The 24,573-nt window shown below is 38.9% G+C and overlaps 1 protein-coding gene across 1 annotated transcript in view; it reads left to right on the top strand.

The window, feature by feature from the left end:
- The first annotated feature begins 5,296 nt into the window (after positions 1-5,296).
- The window catches only part of ush2a (Usher syndrome 2A (autosomal recessive, mild)), a 269,523-nt gene continuing 250,246 nt past the window's right edge, over positions 5,297-24,573 (top strand). The window contains exons 1-3 of the mRNA XM_051132845.1: positions 5,297-5,573; positions 6,941-7,593; positions 9,018-9,183. Of these exons, the coding sequence (XP_050988802.1) occupies positions 7,061-7,593; positions 9,018-9,183 (699 nt within the window). The 5' untranslated portion in view covers positions 5,297-5,573; positions 6,941-7,060. The remainder of the gene's footprint in view (positions 5,574-6,940; positions 7,594-9,017; positions 9,184-24,573) is intronic.

The raw sequence follows: 24,573 nt of genomic DNA, 5'->3' as shown, positions 1-24,573 counted from the left end.
CATATTTAAGTGAGGAAAAAAAAAGTCAATGTGTTGTGTTTGTAGTTGTTGAGCTTCATTAATTAGAGGAAGAGTCCTGGCGCACAGCTGGGTTAAACTGCCAGGGTTCGTCTCCTGAGTAACTGGAATGCAGAGGATAGCAGTGTTAGCCTCATTTGCATGCTATCTCTGTGAACAAAAGCTAAGATAATGCTAAGGCTAATTCTAATACCGCTCTTCATTTCAACATTCTCAGCATTTGTGTGCAGCGGAGGCTGCGAGACAGGAGGCTTAAGAAAAATCGATTTGATTAAAATCCAAACCTGATGTCTGTTTCAGTCCAGAGGAAGAGGAAAACATGATGAAACTGTAGTCAATGTTGAGAAATACTTTTATCGTACTTGATCCTACATTTTAATCTCATGAGAATAAATAAGATATGCAAAATACCTTTTTAGAATATGTTTGTGTTTTCTTTTTTATTACCACATTTCTAATAGTGGATGTAACATCATTGGGTGTTTCAAAAATAAAAAAAAAATTGGTCATCATTTACTCTTACCCTCATTTGTTGAAAACCTGACTTGACTTTCTTCTGTGGAACACAAAAGAAGATATTTTAAAGAATCTTGGTAACAACACAGAATTTTCATTTTTGGGTTGATTAATTTTGAAACTTATTGATTTTTAGCACCAAAAAATATATAACTACATTAAGCTCTGATTGTGCTATACTCAGCCTGTATGTAAACAAGTCCAGCATGTGTCCTAATAGCAGCAGAAATCAGCTTCTGTCCCTCAGACCCACACATTAAAGAGAAAATCTTTTTACCGCTGGACACAGCTGATGGACTTTATTGATTATTAGGCCAGTGAGCTAAGCCGCTTAAGGTCATTAGAAGCACTTAATTAAAAGATGGTAGGACTGTCTGTGTTTACAAAAGTAATTGCAACTGTTTAAATATTTCCCATAGATAATAAATGAGACCTTTGTTTGAATCATATTGTACTTTTTTGTATGGTTTGTTATCTCTTAAATATAGTAAAATATCCATATCGAAATGGTCCAGCGTTTGTTTACACTACTAGGTTCATTGCATTCAATGGGTGTTTTCGACTTGCCTGTGTCTAGATGAAATTGTCGGTCATTTACCGTTCAATAGGCATTTGTACTACTTAATACAGCACCTGAACGTACAAGAATAAATTTCAAAATAGGGCCATACTATGTAAATACCAATAAATACCAATAATAAATACCCCCCTGAATGCGAGTTTTTTCTGAGAAAACCCCTTGAAATGAGATTGGGCTAGTTTTGGGCTAGTTTTAAGTGACATTTGGGTGGGTTTTGTTATGAAAACCTGGCAAACCTGATCAGAGCTTGAGCTGAAGCCCCTGATTGTTCTGACCTTTTGTTCTTGGTACCTTTCAAGTCAGACATACGAAATGACAAAAGTAAAACACTATGAAATTATTCTAAAAGATTTATTCTTATAGTCTTCTAAAACTATGCGATAGCTGCCTGGTGCCTCACTGTGAAGGCTGTCACGTTCATATCATGTCATGATGACAATATTATACACATATTTCCTTTAATTTCATGATGCCTTTCTAAACAGTACATTTACCTCGAATGCTCAATCTACACAATACTTGCCGCATCGGTAAACAGACTCTTTGCACGCTTTTGGCGTCTGTATATGACGAACAGGTGAGAGCTTCTGGACATGCGCCTTGGAAGCGGCAGCAGGTTGGTATCTGGAGAACCTTGCTTGAACTATTGCTGACTCTTTCTCTCTCTCTCTCTCTCTCTCTCTCTCTCTCTCTCTCTGCATGGCCTATAATTCCTTTGAACTTGAATGTGCAAATGATTACACTAGCTGACAATCCCTATCCTTAAGATTTAGGTTATGGGGCCATAATGTAGGCTATATATGTTTTTTTTCTTTTTTTTAATTTTATTTTACTATAATAGTAAAATAAAATTTAAAAATTACAAAAAAAGCGCATTATCGCATTATTTATTTATTTATTTTTATTTTTTTTTTTTTTGAAAATTTACCTGTCTTTTTTCCTTCAACATGTTTAGTGATTCAAAACTTACTAAATTTGTTTTTTTTCATTGTGCATTACGCTCTAAACAGTGCTGGGTTATTTCTGTTATTTTCTATTATCCTATTATTTTTCCACTTCATCGAACATTCTGAATTCTTCACTCGTCTCCTCGTCAGGCGGTCACGCGATGCGAAGCTTTGAAAAGACTTGTTTCTCCCAAGGGGTACAACTCCGAAAATGTTAGGAAACTAACAATAAAATGAATTGTTCTAGCTATTAGACTGTGTTTTATAACGTCTACACCTACCCCAACCATAAATGTAGCCCTTACTACTACTACTACTACTAAAAAAAAGTATTATTGTTGTACAGTATGACAAAAATGACGTATCGATCTGCTATTGGTCACACGGTTTCACGTGATACGAATTGCCAGGTCAGAGTTCACGAAGCTTTAAATGTGCTAAACGGCAAACTTTTGCACGCGTTTGCTTTTCTGAATGGAAGTCAATGGGACGAAAAGTGGTATCGACTGGGAGAATCTCCTCTAGTAAACTACAAAATAAAAAAATTCATTTAAGTTGCGGGGGTTTAGGGGATAATGAGTGCCGCAACTGACGTCGCTTTGTCATTTAAAATGCAGCAAATAATGTTGTTTGACAATTTTCAAATAAGGAATCTAGTAAAATGCAAAACAAAAAAATAAATGTAAGTTACGCCATTTAGGGGATAATGAGTGCCGCAACTGACGTCGCTTTCTGTCGTTTAAAATGCCGTAAATAACGTAGTTTGACAATTTTTAAATAAAACTAGTAAAATACAAAATAAAAAAATTAATTTAAGTTGCGCCATTTAAAACTAGTAAAATACAAAATAAAAAAATTAATATAAGTTGCGCCATTTAGGAGTGCCATAAAAAATGCAGTTTGACAATTTTTAGATAAAAAAAAAAAAACTAGTAAAATGCAAAAGAAAAAAATAAAGTTAATTTACGCCGTTCAGGGGGGTAACGAGTGCCACAACTGACATCGCTTTCTGTTGTCTAAAATGCCGTAAATAAATAATCAGTGTCTTCAGGTTTACTAGAAAGTTACAAACAGGTGAGTTTTATCAGGGTTGGAGCTAAAGTCTGCAGAGACACCCGCCCTTCAGGACTGAGTTTGCCCAGGTCTGGTCCACAGAACCACAACCACAGAATTCTGGAAGCCATTCATTGACATACAACCTGTAAGTTTTGTTTTATTTTTTCTGTATATATATATATATATATATATATATATATATATATATATATATAATTTTTGGAAGTGCAAACTGTTATTTCCCACTGTCACACTACAGCAAAAAATAGAAATCACTGACTTAAAACAATTGTTTAGCTGGTGAAAATACTAGTGTTCCAATCATTTTGACCACCATTGTATGAGGTGTTCAGATGTAAAAGACTAAAAATGTGCAGTTTGAAATTTTCTTCTAAAATGAGAATTTTTTTTCAGGCCTAAGTGTCTTCAAGACTAAGTGTCGTATATGTAACAGGTGGGGACCAGCATGGTGAATTTGTGCCTTGGGGACGAGACAACAACATCCCAGACCTTCGCCTTTGTTACGGGCCGTGCCACTGAAGCAGACTTGTTGCCTGGGAATTTCTCCAGCTTGCAGTATATTATATTGATGGACATAAGTCTGCATGTGTGAATTTAAGGCCAACAGTTTTTTCTGTCCACTTAAATTGTCATATGTATTGTCTGGTGGACACTTTGTTTGGCGTAGTTTTAATAGCACAATGTTTGGAACGATTCTCACGTGGTAATAATTAATTTTTAGTGTTCTGCTGCTGCAATGTTGACAAAGAATCTGAATCTACAGTGCCTAGTTTACACAGTTTTGTGTTTTAAATTAACTGATCTACTAAAGTTGTTGTTTTATGTGTCTGTAATGGTTGGATAAAATGTGTGACAGCTGCACCCATTTGAAAATTGTTTTAAAAAGAAATAAAACTGATGAAAATTGATGTTTACAGTTGCATTTTTTGTTTTTCTAACTGTATTGCAGAAAAGCAACAATTTTACATTCTTTTGTGATTATTTTTTATTATTGGTAAATATAAAGGTAGCAAGGCAATAAGACAACAAATAACCCAATGATTAGGTTATGTTTAACCCAGCAACACAGTTAACCTGACCCACTGGTTGGGCCAAATAAACAAGCCAGCATTCTGGGTCAAATGGTTAAACCTAGCACTTGGGTCAAAAAACCCAACGTGTGTTCTGTCCCATAGTTACCCAGCGGCTGGGTTAAGGTTGGGTTATCTTTTAACCCAGCATTTTTTAGAGTGTGCAATTAATCTCAATTTAACTGCAGTTGGGTTATTTTGACTTAAGTAAAAATAACAAAAAAATGCAGCTAACTAACACAATAAAACAATAAAAATGTAACACACTTTAAAAAACAACAACATAATTTTTAAAAAAAAAAAAAAAAAAGTTATCTGCTTTTGCAAATAAACTCTTCATATAAACTGTACTCATACAATTAAGCCCATTCAGTCAATGACATTACTTTAGATTATTTTAGTCTAGAGCCTACTGTAGCCTAATGTATACATGAAAATGTATAAATGCACACTGCAAAGCAAATGTGATGTAGACTTCTAAATATGCATGCATATTTTACAGGGGATTAGTAAATTAAAGAAAATATCCCACAAACTTGAAGTATCAAAGGATATGAATTTATTCCTAGCTTACTGGAAATGCTTCTCAGGAAAATCAAAACATATTTTAAACTTAATTCATGGTGATTTTAATTTGAAAAACTTAAATTTTTACAAAATTCACTTAAAAACAAAACAAAATAAATTTAAAATAAATATATTATGTCTATAACCAATGGTTTCCTTAAAGAAAAAAAAGAGGTGGGGGGGGGGGCGGCTATAGACTAGCTATAGACTACATGAGCTATAGTCTATAGTCTACAATTAATGTCATTGTTTATGGCTCTGAAAGTGAGTTTAAGCAGATGCAAGGGTTGTTTCATTTAGGCCCATATCAGGTGAGTTTAAGACGAACAAAGTAGGATGCAACACTTGGCCAAAGTAATACCATCCCAGTCATCAGTATGAGCCATTGCGTCATGGACCATAATAATACTCAGACATCCCCACATAGTGGATTCATTCAGCCCCCCCTCTCTTTAATCCTTTGTCCTGCTTTCCCCTCCCGGAGTCCAGCACCTGAATGTGCAACTCTGTGCCGGGTTGCTTAGCGACGTCGAGTGGCGTTCCTGAGCCAAGAGATCCACTTGTTAAATCGAGACGTAATGTAACACTGACATCTTCCTCCAGCGACCGATCAATGATGCCAACAGGTGTTTTGGTTTTACTCGCGGCGGATATGTGCATGTATGCTATTTATCAGCATTTCGCTCAATTGTTTCTAGAGTGATCGAGCGCTCAAGTTCTGGATAGGAGCAGATGGCAAACTCATAATCTGCTTTGCTCAGACTGGCCACGCGTTCCTTGAATGCATCGTGCGCCGAGGTAAGAATATATTAGGCTATAGATTGTTTTCAGTGTCACGTATGGGTATTTAACGTGCCTCTGTTTAGTTTATATTTGCTTGGATTAATTTAATGCTGCATATTTCTTTATTCACTGAAGGCTAATCAAGACGTTCAAACACAAAACAGTCTGTGCTTTTGTTCATGGAAGTGCGGGGTACGCATAATGAGGGGTTCAGACTAATTTAAAAAGTCAAAATAAAACGTTGGGGCTTTAAAGTATGTGTTCTTTTACATAGAAGTATATATTTGTTTCAAACGAGTTTTCAAACGTTTCAGTTACCACAAAAGTTTGCTAAGAGGAAGAGAATTAGCGTTCGCCTGAGAAGGTAACCATAGTAACTCGAGAGCTTACCGTTAAGTGTCTGGCGGGAACATGTAAAAATGACATTATCACTGAATTACATATTTACATATTACAAATTATAATCAGGCAACTTACCTGCTTTGTGTAGAACGTCTTAAAGATATTTGACACGTAGGTATCCACCTTATTTTTCATATAAGTGGGCGTGGACATTTTAAATTTAATGTGTCTGGCTTCCGGCGTCATTGGCTTCCAGGTATTTTTGCTGCTTGATATTGCAAATTAGTGTCTTACCATACCATAATTATGAACACATCGGTTTGAAGTGGAAACATATTTATCATTTACTCTCATTGTTATTTCACCATATCGCAGCTAATGAGTCACACATTCACAGAAAGCTGCTTACTTCCGCATTGAATAATAAGGTGGATATAGGCACCAAAAGACAACATCTATCACGCGAAGAGAAAGTTACCGACAGAAATTCCTTTAAAACGTTGAAAAGTCTTTGTAAATGGGACACGATTGAAGAGGACAAAATTTCCCACGGGATTTCTTGTTCTTGCTCTTTTTCTTCATTCTGATACAAAGTCAATAAGATTGGCTCCAGCAACCTGTTGAATGTATGTTGGCAAATAGCCAGCTGCTATTGTAACATGAACGAGGTTGACGACAATTGAGCTCCTGCTCAATCATCAATCTTGTAGACTGTTCTTCTAGATGTATGCATATATAAACCCACCTGATGTGTTTTTCCACCTTTCTAGTGCATGTATTTTATGTCTTTACTATACAGCATTTTAGAGAGGTTATTATAATTTTCCTTTTTGGAATGCCACTTGAATTCGGGGTGGATGTTGCTGACATAAAGCCATGCTCAGTGCAATTCAGATGCAGCGGCAAAAGTAATTGTTAAGCTTTTGTTGCATCAAGTGGAATCCTAAGAGCCTCAGGAAGGGTGTCAGGGTATAATATTTTTCATAAATATGTTTTCACATATGATTTTGCTCTTCCTTTCTCCCTTTGGTTTTCTACAGGACTTTGACGGGCCCAAATCCTAGCTATCATGTGAAGGCTTTGGCCTCCTCTTTGACATTGTGCCATTAAGCTGCGCTGCCTTACCCAAGGCACTGGACTGTAAAAATGTCACCACCGGCATGACCATCATTACTTATTTAAGATCACTACATCAGGAGGCAACCTCGCCACCAACGACGAATTGGCTCCTTGGGCACAAAGGTGCTATGTTATTACTGTACACCCTAGGCTTTTATGCCTCCCTCAGCCTGGTTGCCCCTCAGGGCAACTTCCCCAGGCTCGAGAACATCGGGGCATATAAATCTGTCAGCACCACGCCGACGAGGGCCACGTGTGGAATTCCTGAGAGAAGTACTTTCTGTCAAGCCGGCCGGGTTCGGGAGGATCTCCACACCTGTGTCCAGAAGTTCTGCATCCAGGAGTGTCCACATAGCTCCTCTACGCCAGACTACACCGCCGTCCTCGCCACAAGCGTGGGCGCGTGCTGGAAGGGTGATGCACGGGACCACCATCCAGGCGCGGAGGCCGGTTCCACCAGCTTCATCTTTCCGACCTCAGGAGGTTGTCCGGCTTCCCCCACGACTCTAAGCTTCAGCCCAGCGAGCTCATTTACTCTAACGGTGTGGGTGAAACTCGAGCAAGACACTGTAATGTAAGTAGACACACGTCCAGAATTTTCCCTTAAGAAGATCAGAGAGGCAGTGCAAGTGTTTCTGTCACTTAGAGAGTGAATATTTTACTTAATCAACCGGATCAGTTTCAATACCTGCTCCGTTCCAGGAAAAGAATGACTTGTTAGAACACCACTGTATGATCTGAACCCGATATGGATTAGCTCAGCCGCTCGCCTTGCCAGAGCTGGTTTTATTCAAACTAGCTTTTCCTGTGTAGTTGATCCCCACTCAGCTGTTGGTTGTCCTCACCTCATTTTCAGACATTTCCTCTGTTGTATCTCCACTTTGAAACCGTGTTGGTACATGGAACACATTCTGTGAGGAGTCCTGCCAAGTTGAAAAAGCTCTGAGCCCTGTTTGCTCTGCTCCGGCAAGACCAGCTGTGGCCAGTTTTAGATCAATGAAATGAAATTGCCACAGTGTTTCCTGAGCTCTGGCAAAAAAGCATCAACTCAAAGGCCACTTTGTTTTTCCACAGCACAGAAAATGATATAGTTGAAAGTGGGTGATGGGATGAAAGGATGGAGTCAGAGAGGCTGTAGAAGAAGAACAACTGTTTCAGCATTTTATATCAAGTGCAGAGCATGAAAAGAGAGAGAAAGCCACAAGCGTGTAGTGTTGAAAAATAAATAAGCGAGTCCGCGCGGTCAAGGCGGTTCATCCGTCGCGTTGTCTCCTTGAAGCGGCGCGAGGCAGAGTCAACAGGCTTGCGTGTTTATTCTGTTCTTAGTGAATTAATTGGCCTGTGTTTAATACCTGCCTAAGATCCCCTTGGTAATATGACATAAAAATATACACCGTTCAGACGCAGTTTTTTGGAACACTTGCCTTAGTAGACATATTGAATACTAAAACGTTGCCTTCCCTGGAGAAGCCTGGCCTAATTGCAAGTGGAGCAGGCAGCAGAAGCTTGGCTGTAGGTGAGATGTTTCTGACTCCGGGGCCAGCCGCAACCTGAGTACAAATGCTTTATGATTTATTGGATGCGGTGGCCTGTGTTCGTAAATGCTGCCGTTTCCCGTAAAACGTCTGTAATGGTGTTTCATATGACAGCGTATGAGGGTGTTTTCGAGTAACAAGAAAAGGCAAATGGAAAATATTGATACAACATGCATAAATGTCAGCGTGATGTTCATTTTAGATGGCAAGGAATTTCCCAGTAAAACAGAGTTGTTGGATTTTCATAGCTGATATTTTAAAGGTGTATTGATTGCTTACTAATGTCTTTCATTGTTCCTATGTGAAATAATACGAGGCGTTTCATACAAAGATGCGTTATGCAATTCGAAATGATGTTTTTAATGTAAATTTAGGCCTGTTTTGGATATTCTTTTATGTGGCTTGTTTTAAGTACCTGGATTGCTCTCATCCAGTCATAAATGTTTGTTTTCCTAATATGCAGGACTTTAATGGAAATGAGTGCTGTGGGCAGACTGGTGCTGCTGGTGACAGTCTCCAAGGATGACATTCACATCCACTATGGCATTCAGAGCAAACAAAACTTCTCCATAAGCATGAAGACTGCAGGTCACATTAGCATAGGCCACTGGACACACTTGGCTCTACAGGTAGGCAGCATGTTTCTGTTCTCTTATTCCTTCTGTGGTAATTTGTATGTGTCACATGCTATTCAAGACAACATGAAACCGCATGTAACTTCATAGTGCGATATCCAACTGTAGTGCGAAATAGGACAGGTCTAGATTTATCCATCAGGATTGGTTTGGATCACTTTTGGATAGCTGTGATTTGTGTCATTTTTGGTTAACAGAATAGAAAAGCTGTTTCATAGGTGGAAAATGTTTCTTTGTTTAGCTATGTTTCCGTCATCTTGTTTTTATGCGCATCCTATCAATGATAGATTCGCCAAATTTTGGGAAAAAATACCTTAATTCCCAAAAAGGTTTTATGCTTATTTGAGGTGGTTTTTGACTTGTGCAAAAGGGTTAATGGTGCAAAAGGCTAAATAAATTCCTCCATGCGCATCAAAAAATTCATGTGACATACATGTGCGCGATGATATGGTATAACTTGACTAACCAGCAGACTGATCTTGTTGCACAGCATCTGAAATGTTATTATGGTTATTTTGAAATTCCTGAGCAAAGTCTGTCGTCAAAGTATTTCAGTATTATTGCCTCCTAGAACTCTCTTACAAGACTGTGTTCCCAAACAGCAGGCATCTGCCTCAGAAAGCAGTAAACACATTTATTGTGTTTCGTCTGGTCACTCTGAGGCACAAGTAATTTATTATATATGAAAATTATTGCATTTAGTAGCTTCTCCTACTTTTCTATTGATATTCAGGGCCAGTTCATCAGGAAGTGATGATTTGGTCTATGACTCGTTGGATGGAAATTGTGCTTTATTCTGTCTTTCTTTCTTCAGTTTTAAAAAAAATTTGATTTGAAAGAGATTTCTCTCCATATAGTGGATTTCTATGGTGTCCGCGAGTTTGAACTTCTAAAATGCAGTTTAAATGCAGCTTCAAAAGACTCTAAATGATCCGGTCAAGGAAGAACGATCTACGATCTAACAAAATGATTATTTTCTAAAAAAAAAAAAGCTTTTTAACCTCAAATGCTTGTCTTGTCTAGCTCTACGATGTGCATGTGTAGTCTGTGTAATCCAGGTCAATACAGTTAGGGTATGTCGAAAAATTCCCATCTCATTTTTTTTTCCAACTTCACAATCGTCCTACATCGCTGCAAAAGTACCGAGCCGGTGTTTACAAAGTGAACGTGCAAAGAAGATCAAATATCCTTTACAAAAGAAGGTAAAACAGCGATGTTGGACGGTTTTGAAGTTGGAAGAGAAAATTAGATGGGAGTTTTTCGACATACCCTAACTGTATTGACCCGGATTACACAGAGTATGCATGCGCATCGCATCGCAGAGCTAGACAAGACAAGCATTTGAGGTTAAAAAGCATATAAATTGTACATTTTTTAGAAAATAACTGATCATTTTGCTAGAGAAGACCCTTATTCCTCAGCTGGGATCATTTAGAGTCCTTTGAAGCTGCATTTAAACTACATTTTGGAAGTTCGAACTCGCAGGCACCATTGAAGTCCACTTTAAGGAGAGAAATCCTGAAATGTTTTCCTCAAAAAACATAATTTCTTTACGACTGAAGAAAAGACATGAACATCTTGGATGACAAGGGGTGAGTGAATTATTTGTAAATTTAATTTAAGTGAACTTTTCTTTTAATATTTTACAACTCGTCTTCCTTTCAGGACAGAAAATTTAAAATTCATGATTTTAATTTCATTTTTTTTTATGACAGATTTTTTTCAGGGATAAAGAGGCTTGATGTGATCAAGATTATTTGAATGTATATTGTACAATTATGTATATGCTGCTTAGGTGCCAGTAGTGATGAATAGTTTCTCTAGCGCTTCAGAAGAAATCATATAATGTAATAAGCTTGGTTGGGTGTCATGTAGTGTTGCTCTGGCAACACTAAATCACCATCCATTCATATTTGAGCTAATTAGCCTCTGGAAAATATTGATATTAATATTGTGTCGGGAGAACCCGCAGCAGGTTCTCGCTGAACCCATGTCACAACAGATTTCCACTTTGGACAAGATGCATGAATAGAAGGCGTTAATTACAGTGGTAAACATCTGCTTTCCTGCAGCTGTGAGGGCAGGAAGGGGGAAGAGAGCAGGTCATCCCCTCACACACCCCGCTCTGAATACATATCAACACACACACTGGGTCCAGTCGCTTCTGCTTCATTCCTGTCAGAAACATTCAGCTGCTTTGTTTTCAAAGAATGATCCGCATCCAGTGCAGCAATGCAAATATGAAGAGCACAAAAACTGTGGAATTGCCGGGTCATGTTTCATTCTCGGCTTTCAGAGCCCTTCGCACAGACGAAGTACCAGTCGGTCCCATTAGGACTGGCTCTCTGGCATTGTTCGGCTTTGGAAATGGCTGCCTGTATCTCTGTGTCAGAAATGAAAGGAGAAGGAGCAGAGGATAAACTTGGCCATCATCAGGAAACAGAGTGCTCTGTCTGTGGAGAGTATTACCTTACAATAGTAGTGATTATTATAGCTTTAAATTGCAATCGTTCAGATTATGAATAGCAGGTTGACTTCTGGGACGGAAAACATTATTATGATAATGAGATCCTTCCCACAAATTCAGAGGTAATATGTTCCCTTCCTGTGACAGCCTTGACTTGGACTATATAAGATAAATTTTCTCTGCCCATTAGGAATTTAAACTGCAGGCCGGCCACTGTATTCTGGGGACAAAATTAGCCTATTTTCAGCCTTAACTCTTCATGGTGGTCTACTTGCTGAGGACTATTACTGACACAGTCTCTAAGTACCTGGTTTCAGGCAAGCTTTTTTCCCTAGGTATACAGAACTAACCCTTGAATGTTATTATGAAAAACATTACAAATGTAAACACAAATGTGAACACAAGAAATTAAAGGGTTAGTTCACCCAGAAAGGACAGTTCTGTCAATAATTACTGACCCTCATGTCATTCCAAACCCGTAAGGCCTTTGTTCATCTTCAAAACACAAATTAAGTTAGTTTTGATGAAATCCAAGAGCTTTCTGACCCTTCATAGACATGCGTTGTGGTACTCTCATAAATGCACGTCATAGTTAAAGTCGTTTTTTTGTACACAAAAAGTACTCTTGTAGCTTCATAAAATTACGGTTATACCACTGATGTCACATGGACTATTTTAACAGTGTCCCTAGTACCTTTTTGGGCCTTCACTGCAAAAACAGAATTATCTTGCTTAGTGTTTTTATCTTGTTTCTAGGCAAAATATCAAAAAAATTCTTAAATCAAGGTCCATTTACAAGATGAAACAAAATGATGTAAGATATTTAGTCTTGTTTAAATAACTAAGTGAATTTTGCCTAAAACAAGTGAATTTATCTGCCAGTGGGGTAAGGAAAATACAATTTTTCTTACCCCACTGGCAGATAATTGGGTTACACTTTATTTTGATGTTGATATTGTCCACTTTACATTCTACTAACCCTAAGTACCTTTGCAGCTACATGTCAACTAATTCTCATTAATTTGCAACTACATAACTCTCTCTACTAACTCTCAGAGCAAACTGTTAGGTTAGATTAAGGGTTAGTAGAATAAGCACATATACTTGCAAAGTTTATGTTGTGTTACAAGATATTAAGAGTGTTACAAGATATTAAGCAGATAGTCTACTAATACTCTAATGACTAGTTGACATGCAGTTGCTAAGTTACTTACTGTTAGTAGAATGTCTAAAGTGGACTATCAGAATAAAGTGTTACCAATAATTGTGCTTATTTCAAGCAAAATACACTTAATTTAGGTCCCCCAGGGAAACAAAACTAAATATCTTAAATCATTTTGCTTATCTAGTAAATGATTCTCGATTTAAGAATTTTTAGATATTTGGACTAAAACAAGACAAAAATAGACAAGCCTTTTTTACAGTGTTGAACATGGTAGTTGCGTTGCTGTCTATGCGGGGTCAGAAAGATCTGGGATTTCATCAAAAAAAAATCTTAATTTGTGTTCCGAAAGTGAACGAAGGTCTTAATTAATGACAGAATTTAAATTTTTGGGTGAAATGTCACTTTAATGCATTATGTACCTGCCCTATTTAAAAGTGACAGATAGACATTTTAATTGTAAAATTACATATTTGCAACATTGACTATGGTTATTTAAGTAATTGGTCTTTAGGTTGATTTAGGGTCAGACATCTATCAGATGCATTTCTTATGGGTATATTAATGTTTTAATAAAATAAAAGACAAGTATTAAACACAGAGATTAATGAACTCTGACTCTGTTTGTATTTAAATATTATACTTTTTATAAAAAAATGGAGATATATAGATTATGCATGATATACAGATTATGATAGTTTGTGCAATAAAAGATTGTTTAGCCTATTAATGCTGAATTTATGCTGAATGTCTGTAATCATATAAAGGCTAAGAAACTCTTATCTGAGAAGTCTCTAAATTCATTACAAAGTACCAAAAATTCAGCATAAACTAGTCGAACTTAGTGATCAACTAGTCCAGTGTTTCCTAAACCTTTTTTGGTCTTATTTACTTGAATCATCAACACCACTTAAAATGTATTTGTTTTAACACTTTTTGCAGCTTGTTGAATTTCTTTAAAAAGAAATTGAAAATGTTAAGGTGTCATGCTCAGATGAAGCACACGAACAACGACATAAATAATGAAAGGTATTTAATAAATCCAACGGGGAACACAGGAGACACAGGAACACAGGGTAGTAACATCAACGTCCAACAAGGCAAGAGGGGAAAACACACGCTATATATACACACACAGACTGATTACAAACAGGTGCAGACAATGAGGGAGAAACCAAAACACACAGAACTGCAGGGGAGATGCTGGGAGAAACCAACTAGATAGTCCAGGGGTGTGACATTACCTCCCCCTCCCGGAAGGTGCGTCTTCGCGCCGACAAACAAGGAAAACACAATGTACATAGTCTTAGGAGGGGGTTTAGGCGGAGGACGGACTCCCGGGAGGAGGGCAAAATCTGGAGTCCAGGGTGATGACGGAATAGTCCATGGAGGTGATGACGGAGGGAGGAGCCAAGGAGGTGACAGGAGGGGGCTGGAGCAGGAGGAGCCAGGTGAGACCCAGACCGCAGCCATGATGGAACCCCACGGTGGAGCCGATGGAGGGAGGAGCCATGGTGGAGGAAAGGCTGATGACTCCATGGGGCCGACCGATGGAGGCAGAGCAGGTGGTGGTAGAGCCCGAGGCGGCGACGGAGAGCCGATGATCCTTGGCGACACCGAGGATCCGGAGGACCCAGGCGGAGCCCAAGGCTCTGGCGACCAAGGCAGAGACGGAGATCCGGAGGTCCGGAGGTCCGCGGCGGAGCCGGAGCGACAGAGGACCGAGGCTGTGCCCGCGGGAGGGAGGAGGTCCACAGAGCCAGAGGGACGGAGCGACGAGGCGCAACCGGAGGAGTAGAGTCCAGAGGCGAAGGTGGGGCGACGACTGACCAGGGCGGAGCCGGAGGGACGATGGAGCCCGGTGGAGCTGGTGGACCGACGGGCGACGGTGGAGACGAGGGAGCTGAGAGACGGGGTGGAGCCGCAGGGTCGGAGGGCCGAGGTGGAGTCCAGGACTCAGAGGCTGGAGGCGAAGATGAGGGATCCTCCAGCCATGACACCGATGGAGACTGGCAGACCCGCGGCGAACCCACCGCACAGATGGTGAGCTGAGGGTGAGCTGGGGGGCTGACAGGATGCAGAGGTGGCATGGTTGAAGTATTATGACTATTATACATAGATAACTGAGGGAGGGTGGGTGGGAAATCCATGCATGCTGACATTTCAGAGTTTATATCCTTAGAATACATTAAGTCCTGTTTACCGTCCATTTTAAATTCTCCCAGTTCCAGATCTTGCTCACCCTCAGCGGTGGTGCAGTGGGTGATGCTGTTCTCAGCACTCTCACGCTCCGCTGACACTACCACCGTCGCGGGAATTGTGGCCGGCTCTCGCACCTGGTCAGACGCAAATTCCTCCAGCTCCGTGGCGACCGCTCGCTCTGTCGCTCCGATGGGCGATGGCTCCTGGGTCGCGCTGGTAGCGTGGGATCCGTCTGCGGTGGGCTCGGGCTCGTGCTCCGCGTGTCGGGGTGGTGGGTGGCTGGGTTCCGGGTCCGGAGTGGCACTAGCGAGATTCTCCAAGGAACAGGCGGGGAACGAGGGTTTGTTTCTCGCCAGTGTCCACTCCACAAACGCGGCAAAATCCGCTCGAGGGCCGTCCTCGGACGACGGCGCTCTGCATGACGCGTTGAGGCTGGCGTCATAGAACGCACAGAGCGCGTCGTCCGGGTAGCTGGTGGTGTGAGCTACTAGCTGGAACATGATGGTATATCCCTCGAGCGGTAATTCCCCCTGCTTCAGCCGAAGGAGGATGAATTCTGGACGGAGTAGGGAAGCCATGGGGGAAACACAACGGAAACAAAAGACTGAGGAAAAAATGACGGAAAACAAAACGGAGGGGAAAACACGAAAAAACTGTTTAGGTTGGACGTTCTGTCACGCAAAGACGAAGCACCCGAACAACGACATAAATAATGAAAGGTATTTAATAAATCCAACGGGGAACACAGGAGACACAGGAACACAGGGTAGTAACATCAACGTCCAACAAGGCAAGAGGGGAAAACACACGCTATATATACACACACACACTGATTACAAACAGGTGCAGACAATGAGGGAGAAACCAAAACACACAGAACTGCAGGGGAGATGCTGGGAGAAACCAACTAGATAGTCCAGGGGTGTGACATAAGGTGCTTCCAAAAATTTTGACTTTAATTGTATTTTAAATTATTAGGTTGAAAAAGTTACACTACTATATAAAAAAAACATGTGATCATTTACATTTTTATGGATTAATTAATTTGGTCCCACTTTATATTGGGTGGCCTTACTATGCACTTACATTTAAAATAATCATTTGATACAATGTACTTATTGTGTACATACATGTTTTTACATTGTACTTATATTTTACAAAATACCTGCATGTAATTACATCTGTAATTATGTTCGGTAATTACATTTTTATTTACGCTGTTGTCCCACCCTTTACACCTTAAACCACCCTTAAACCTACCCATACCACCAAACCTGTCCCTAACCTTACCCGTATCCCACCTCAATAGAAGCGAAAGTGTTTTGCAATACAGTATGAACACAATAAGTACATTGTACTTATGTTTTGATGTAAGTACATATTAGTTAAGGCCACCTAATATATCATCAAAATCTGTTCAAGTACCCACTAAAAGCTGCTTACCTCTGGTTGAGATTTACTGGACTAGTTGACCATCCAGACCCAATTGTATGTCTGTCATGTGTCATTGCTCCTTCCTTTTTATTGCATATATAAGCCTAATAAGACTGTGAGCTTTGTTTTTTACTATAATCATTATCACATTACTTTCACATTCCCTTAGGGTCAGTTTGGGATTGTTTGTTGTCTTTAACTCTGCTACTGACTGCCAGTACTGTTTTGTCAAAAGCAGGGCACCAAATAATTAAGCACCCTGACAGGTAGCTGTCTTCGTGCTGCCTGTTGAGGAAGCCTGTATAGTCAAAAGAAACTCCAAGATAAAGAGAGCTAAGGAAAAAAGAAACACTCAAACGGAATACAACATTACAGCATTTAGAAAGGCTTCAGGGAAAAAGAAAAGAGGAGTTGATCCGTAGGTGCTTGTCCGTAGTCATTACTTTAAGAGGTGAGTGAGAGCAACAGAGGCGGAGAAGCTAGAGAAGAGTGATATGCCTTTTATGCCGCCCGCTCAGATGACGATGAGGAGCGACAGTGGGCTCCTGTCGGTTGTTTGTTGCGCTGCTTATTGTGGGTAATTTGTCTCTCTGAAGTTGTGGGACGTAATTGAGATCAAGCAAGTATCGAGTGGCATAAGACTCGGCAGGGAGGAAAAGTACAACAGCGTTCTTTTTGTCTCTCTTTGCACGTCAGTTCAAAACCGTGAACATATCACAGCGTAGCTGACGAGCCTCGGCAGGTCTCGACACATGAAAAGAGTCGTCGAAGAGGGAAAGTTGAAAATGTAAATGCCACGGAGGAACAGTGATTACAGCCGCTCCTCAACGTAAATCTGAATTATCATATCAATGCGTGTCAGGTGCCTGTCATGACAAAACACGCTCTTATGAATGTTTAAAACTTCTTGTTCTTGCATATAAAGGTTGGGACTCTTTTGATGCAGTTCTTCGCTGTTGAAGTGGACATTATCACTCTTGTCCATTTTGTGGTGTCTATGTCACAGACATTGTTTTGTCTGCTCTCACTTTCAGGTCTCGTGTTTGGTTACAATTTAAAAAGCTGCTGTGATGCCAAGAAGAGACAGGACCTTGCTTGGGTCAAACAGATACGAGTTATGCTTCTTGAAGACTTATTTACCCCTTTCGTTTCTTAGTTAGAAGTAAACTGTAAAAAATGAAAAAAACACAATTTGTTGATTCAGTTTAAAATAATTTGTTACCCTGCTGCCTTAAAATTTTAAGTTCAGTCAACTGAAATAAGTTTAGTCAACTTGAAATGTTAAGTTGTACTAAGTAACAACTTAGATATTTGCGTTTGCTGAACTTAACAGATGGGTAAGTAACCCAGCTGCCTTAACATTTCAAGTTGATTCAACTCAACTATCTAAGTTGTCACTTAGTATAATTTTTTTTGAGTTGACTGAACTTAACATTTTAAGGCAGCCAAGTTACAAATTATTTTAAGTTGACTCAACAAATAGTTTTTTAGAGTGTAGAAATAAAACCATAATCAGTTTCCTTTTCGACTGATGTCAGTCTGTACATTAGTGGTGGGGATTTTTCAGTGACTCTTTCTTCAGGTTGCCAGTTGGTGGCTTTTGTGAGTGGGATATTAAATTATTAAAGGATTATTTCACTTCCATAAAAAAATTTGCTTATAATTTACTCACCCCTAAGTCATCCAAGATGTTCATGTCTTTCTTCAGTCAAAAAGAAATTAAGATTTTTGAGAAAAACATACCAGGATTTTTCTCCATATAGTGGGCTTCAATGGGAGCCAATGGGTTGAAGGTCCAAACTGCAGTTTCAATGCAGCTTCAAAGGACTCTATATGATCCCAGACAAAAAATAAGGGTCTTATCTAGCGAAACAATCTGCCATGTTCTAAAAAAAAAACAAATTTATATACTTTTCAACCACAAATGCTCATCTTGCACTAGCTCGACTTCACGCATTACCTAATGACGTTGGAAAGTTCATGCTTGACGTAGGTGGAAGTACCGACCCAGTGTTTACAAAGCGAATGTGAAAAGAAAGCCAAATGCCTGTTACAAAAAAAAAAAAAGGTTGGATGATTTTGAATTTGGAGAAGAAAATTAGATGGAGTTTTTTGCTCTACCTTACCTTTTTGAACCAGAGTATGACCTTTCCAAGTCGTGGATGGTGCATCGCAGAGCTAGTGCAAGATGAGAATTTGTAGTTAAAAAAAGTATATACTTTTTTTTGTTTTTTTTTTTTGAAAATGACCAGTGGTTTCACTAGATAAGACCCTTATTCCACTGTTGGGATTGTGTAGAGCCCTTTGAAGCTGCATTGAAACTGCAGTTTGGAACTTAAGTCCAGTGAAAAATCCTGGAATGTTTTCCTCAAAAACCTTAATTTCTTTTCAACTGATGAAAGAAAGAAACAAATATCTTGGATATCAATGGGGAGTGAGTAAATTATCAAGAAATTTTTATTCTGGAAGTGAACTAATCCTTTAAAGGGGACATCGGATGCCCATTTTCCAGAAGTTGGTGTGATTCTTTAGGGCCTTCATGAAATGTCTCCAAAATACTTTGAGTAAAACTCCTTAATGGTCTTGTAAAACACCTTTTTGGCAGCTCTGCTCACAGCTAGCAGTTTCAGTGCATGTCTCTTTAAATGATAATGAGCTACTGCTCACCCCGCCCCTCTCTTCCATTTTTTTGTATTCGGTGGTGCATTACCATCAGAAAGAAAATGAAGAAAACGAAGTCCTCACTGGCTCTGATGTCGGGAGAAAATGAAGACTCTTATGTTCACTTTAACATCTAACTAAAAACACCTGCATTGCTTACGAGACGTTGTTGCTACAGTGGCTCGAGTGTGGAAAAAATGGCGGACAGCAAACAACTGACTGAGGGCGGAAGTATGCAAATACAGGACAGTCTATCAGCGGCTGTGGGCGGGGCCTGTGCAATATGACATCATACTGCTCAGAAAATCAAAACGGCTTGATAATTGAGACTGTTTAGGTTTTTTGGGGACTACAGAAAAGAAGTGAATGAATTTTTATTATTATAGAGTGGTTGTGTCCACACACTGTTAAGATGTCCCCAATGTCCCCTTCAAATAAACTCATTAGTTTGAAAACAAACATTGGTTCATCTTCGGAACACAATTTAAGATATTTTGGATGAAAACCAAAAGGCTTGTGACAAGTAAATACCATTGTCAAGACCAAGAAAGTATGAAAGGCATCGTCAAAATAGTCCATCTAAACGAGAGTTTACATGGCTCTATTTTCATTGAAAAAGCAGAAATAGACAAGAAAGTAGCAACATCATGCTTTTAAGTTACTCAGTATTTTCCTCTTATTTATTGAACAGCATTGTTTATAATATTATGTTCTGCAGCTTCTGTGGGAAGTGATCTGAAACTGTGCTTTTGTGGCTGTTTATATGTTGTCTTTGGCTGTTCGAAGTTCGTGAGAATCCCACAAGTTAATGAACATTTTCACGCACAATTAGAGCTTCCACAAGGGTCTAGGCCTTGGCCGTGCCATTTCGATCGCAGAGGCTTGCACTGTGGCAGACGCTCGTTCTCCGGGGACATTTGTTTTGGCCAAGAGCTGCCGAGTCTCAAGCTCTTAACCCGAATGTGCACATGCCTCATCACCCTGCGTGAACTTCACCCCACCCAAAGATAAGTAGGCCAGCCAGCCCATGGCCCAGGGCCCCATGAGCCAGAGGACCACTAAAACCGTGGTGGGGTGGTGGGGTTGGCGAAGGGTAGCTGGCTGCCTCGAGTCAAACTATCTGTGTGAGGGAAAAAAAAGATCATACAGGATAATAAAGGCCTGTAGGCAGCTCGCTTTCACAGTATATGTTTAGTAATACAGTTTTTAACACAAATAGACTCACACTTCCTGTTGTAAGCTCCGATTAGGTTTGTTTTCTGTTGCATTTCGAATTCTAAATTCAAATACTAAGAATGTCACGTAGATGTTTGGCTTTGTAAATAAAGGTGTGCTGTGAATAAACTTTGCTGAAGCGCAGGAGTAAATCTCTAGCAGAGGAGACATCAGCACTGCTATCAGGCTGCCCTCTGGCTCTGGCAGGGGAGCTGGCAGTGGGTCAGCTGACCTTTCAGAGCTTCTCATGCCACCCAGAGTGATGGAGACTGATTGGCAGCGCAAGTGAAGGTGAAACAAGGTGGATGGAGGCAAGGAGAGCTTCCACCTTTCCCCAGCTCACTGTCTACGGGCACCGGAGGCCATGAGTGGCGAATAAATCACCCCAAAGTGTTGACAGGAAATTAGAGTCTTTGCAGCTTTAAGCTCTTGGAGTTGACTTCTACAGGACATGGGCGGCACGTCTTGCGGCGCTTGCGAATATACTGGTTTTAAATTACGTGTCGTATTGAGAGGAAAATACACTGGCCTTTTGAGAACCCTCAGCAATGACGTGCAGAGCATTGTTTAATCTGGTCCGTCGAGGCATTTATATGTGTTTCAGCACATCAATGTCAGACGGAATTAAACGTTTGCCCAGAGATGGGCTTTCCTTGCCAAGTTTTCTCAGGAGTCTTTATTCAGATTAAAGTCAGAGAAGATCAGTGGCGGATGGATATAAATCAAAAGGGGCAATGCTGAGTGGCAGAGCTTCCTGCGAACTGGTAATGGCCATAAGTCGATATGAGCAATTTCACTGTATATTATGTCTCTCAGACCGGGCGTGAGTAACAATGACAGACGGGCGTACGGCCACGGGGCGAGAACCGTCCCGGAAATCGTCCGCACTGATCAGACAGATCAAATGCATTGTGTGGCCGCAACGGAGTCCCGTAATCTGTCATAGCTGCGGGGTCGTGGCTCTTTGCAGATGTGGCGGAGCTGATTACGTCTCCTCTGTTTAGCTGCCGCTGCCCTTCTGCCTAGTTAGCATGTGTTTATTGCTAGTGAAAGGTGCGAGAGGGATGGGCAGAGGAAAAAATGAAGTGTACAATCCTGGATCTGAGGCCTGTCAGGAGATGGATGGGTAGCTCGTGGCACGCTGCCCCCGCATCTACAATCTGTAAAGTGTACGGCAAAGTCATATGAACACACCAGCACTCAGCACACTACATAAATAAGGCCGGACGGCTATAAGTCAGGTGCTAAAACGCGCCGGTATGTTAAACATTTCCGGCATTTCTAAATAAGCGGCAATTCATCAAACGGTAAACGTCGCATGTGCGCTACATTGGCTCAATTATATATTTCATCTTTGGTGGTAATAAATAATGAGCGGCTACATGAAATGTGGGATTGGTTATTTCACTTTGATGGTTGTTCGAGACTTGTAATCTTGCAAGTGCATGATATATGTGCTCACTTACTTGGGCTGATTTTCAGTTTCATAAAGGTTATATCAACATTTTAACTGCTTGAACACCTCATGATTTTGAAGGGCTATAATGCTTAATGATTTTTACATTTTTCAACATGGAAGTAAGCTGTTTTCTATAAATGTGCGAGACTTTTGGTTTATTAGCCACTATGGGGAAATGTGCAGTAAATGGTAAAAATGTTTGCACTACAAACCAGTTTGTTTATAATTAAGATAATACATTTAAAAAATATGGTAAGACACACCAGTTTGAAATATAAATTAAATTAAGGTTTTTGAGGATAAAGTCGAAATGTTTTGAGAATAAAGTTAAAATATTTTGAGAATAAAGTTAGAATCACAAGAATGAATTCATAGCAATTACGAGATTAAAGCTAAGTATATTCTGGTCTATTGCACATACAAATGGGCCGGATTGGGAGCACCGGGAGAAATTCTAAAGTCTTTTTTATTCAAAAAACTTTGACTTTATTTGAAAATTTTTTACTTTATTCTTGAAGCATTTAGACTTTATTCTCAAAACATTTAGACTTTATTCTCATAATTTCAACTTTATTTTCATAATTTAAACTTTATTCTAGTAATTTCGACATTATTCTCTAAACATTTCGACTTAAAATAGTTTGATTTTATTCTCGTAACTTCGACATTATTCTCGAAATATCGAATAGTCTCAAAATATTTAGACTTTATTCTCATAATTTCAACTTTATTCTCATAATTTCAACTTTATTCTCTAAACATTTCGACTCTATTCTTGAAATAGTTTGATTTTATTCTCATAATATCGACTTTATTCTCAAAACATTTAGACTTTATTCTCATAATTTTGATTTTATTTTAAAAAATTTCTACTTTATTCTCGTAATTTCGACTTTTTTCTTGAAATATTTTGACTTTATTCTAGTAATTTCGACTTTATTCTTGAAATATTTTAACTTTGTTCTCAAAATATTTTGACTTTATTCTTGAAACATTTCGACTTTATTCTCGAAATTTGTACTTTATTCTCTAAACATTTTGACTTTACTCTCAGAATTTCTTCTTTATTCTCTAAACATTTCGACTTTATTTTCATAATTTCTGCTTTTTTCTTAAAACATTTAGACTTTATTCTCGTAATTTCGACTTTATTCTTGAAATATTTCGACTTTATTCTCAAAACATTTAGACTTTATTCTTGTAATTTCAACTTTTTTCTCGAAACACTTCAACTTTATTCTTTAAATTTTGACTTTATTCTCAAAATATTTTGACTATTCTCATAATTACAATTTTATTCTCGTAATATTTAGACTATTCTCATAATTTAAACTTTATTCTCAATTTTGACTTAATTCCTGAAACATTTTGACTTTATTCTCGTAATTTCGACTTGATTCTCAAAACATTTCGACTTCATTCTCGTAATTTCAACTTAAAATATTTCAACTTTATTTCTGTGATTTCGACTTTATTCTCAAAATATTACAACTATAATCTTGTAATTTCAGATTTTTTTTTTTTTTTTTTAACGTAGCACTAAAACACTGTCGTATAGTATCCCTAGATATGTTTTTTTTTTTTTTTTTGTTTTGTTTCAAGTCTGGTAGCTTGGAAAAGTAATAGCATGCCTGTTCTTAAAAACGTCAAAATCTGAGGTAAATTTCAACAAAATGGTGTATGTTAAAATATAATATGAAGGATAAGGAGTTTGTTTAAATTAAACAAGTAAGTTTAAATCATGACAACAAGCAATAGTATTAGTCATGCTTGCTATAGCAACCTCCACTAATAAAAAAAAGCAAAAACATCATGAACATCATCTCAATCAGTGGATTGTCTTAACCCTTACCTTTTTATTATGGCTCCCCAGAGAAATTAAGCATTTTTTTTATCCATAGATGAGCCATAGATGTAGCTCTCCTTGTATTTCCAGCATTTTCAAAGTCAGAAACCAGTGAGAAAAAAGAGAAAAATCACTTAGACATTGTTCTTTCCATTCTTGCATCGAAGCTGCATTGAATTCACCCTCCTCGCTCACTGGTGAGAGAGCATGCTTGATTAATATCCTTAATGACAACTGGATCAATTAAGAACGTTTGCACTTGTAAATTGCTTGTAAATGTCATGTTTTCAAGAAACAGTTCACTTGAAATCATTATCTTGATGTAAAAAGATTGTAATCCACCACAAATCTAGATATTCCTGCATCAGCAATTACCCCAGCAGGAAGACCATTAATGATACTGTAAAAACAAACAGCTTCCAGTAAAACAATTATTCCATATGTTTAGACACTGGGGTTTATTAATATTTGCTAATTTCCTAGTTTAAAATGTCAAAGTTGCAATGATACCCATTGCGCTCGCCGTTCTGTAACGCACAGTCACTGCTTGAGCATATGGTGAACATTTATTTATTGTTAGAAATGTGTAATCAGATTTAGTTTTTAATGCCACTAATACTTTATGTGAGGATGCTAATTCTTTACTGACACATAACCATAAGCGTAGAAACTAATATTACGCTGTATCGAGAACCTAGTTAGTAAAAATAAATTGTGTTCTGTTCAGACACAGTGAACAGTGGAAAAAACTCAAGATATGCTTTCTGTGCAAAGCATAGCCTCTCAAGAGTTATTACCTTTATTAAAAGCACTGACACATTGCCTTATATATTTCTGACTTCTCCAGCTCCACAGAGACAATTTTCTTTTCTTAAATAAACTGTCATGCTAGTCTTAATATATTGTTGCCATCCTCACAGCAGGAGGAAGAAGGCTGA

Source organism: Labeo rohita, chromosome 17 (assembly GCF_022985175.1).
Source record: "Labeo rohita strain BAU-BD-2019 chromosome 17, IGBB_LRoh.1.0, whole genome shotgun sequence".
Classification (NCBI taxonomy): domain Eukaryota; kingdom Metazoa; phylum Chordata; class Actinopteri; order Cypriniformes; family Cyprinidae; genus Labeo; species Labeo rohita.
This window is presented reverse-complemented; position numbering and strand designations above follow the sequence as displayed.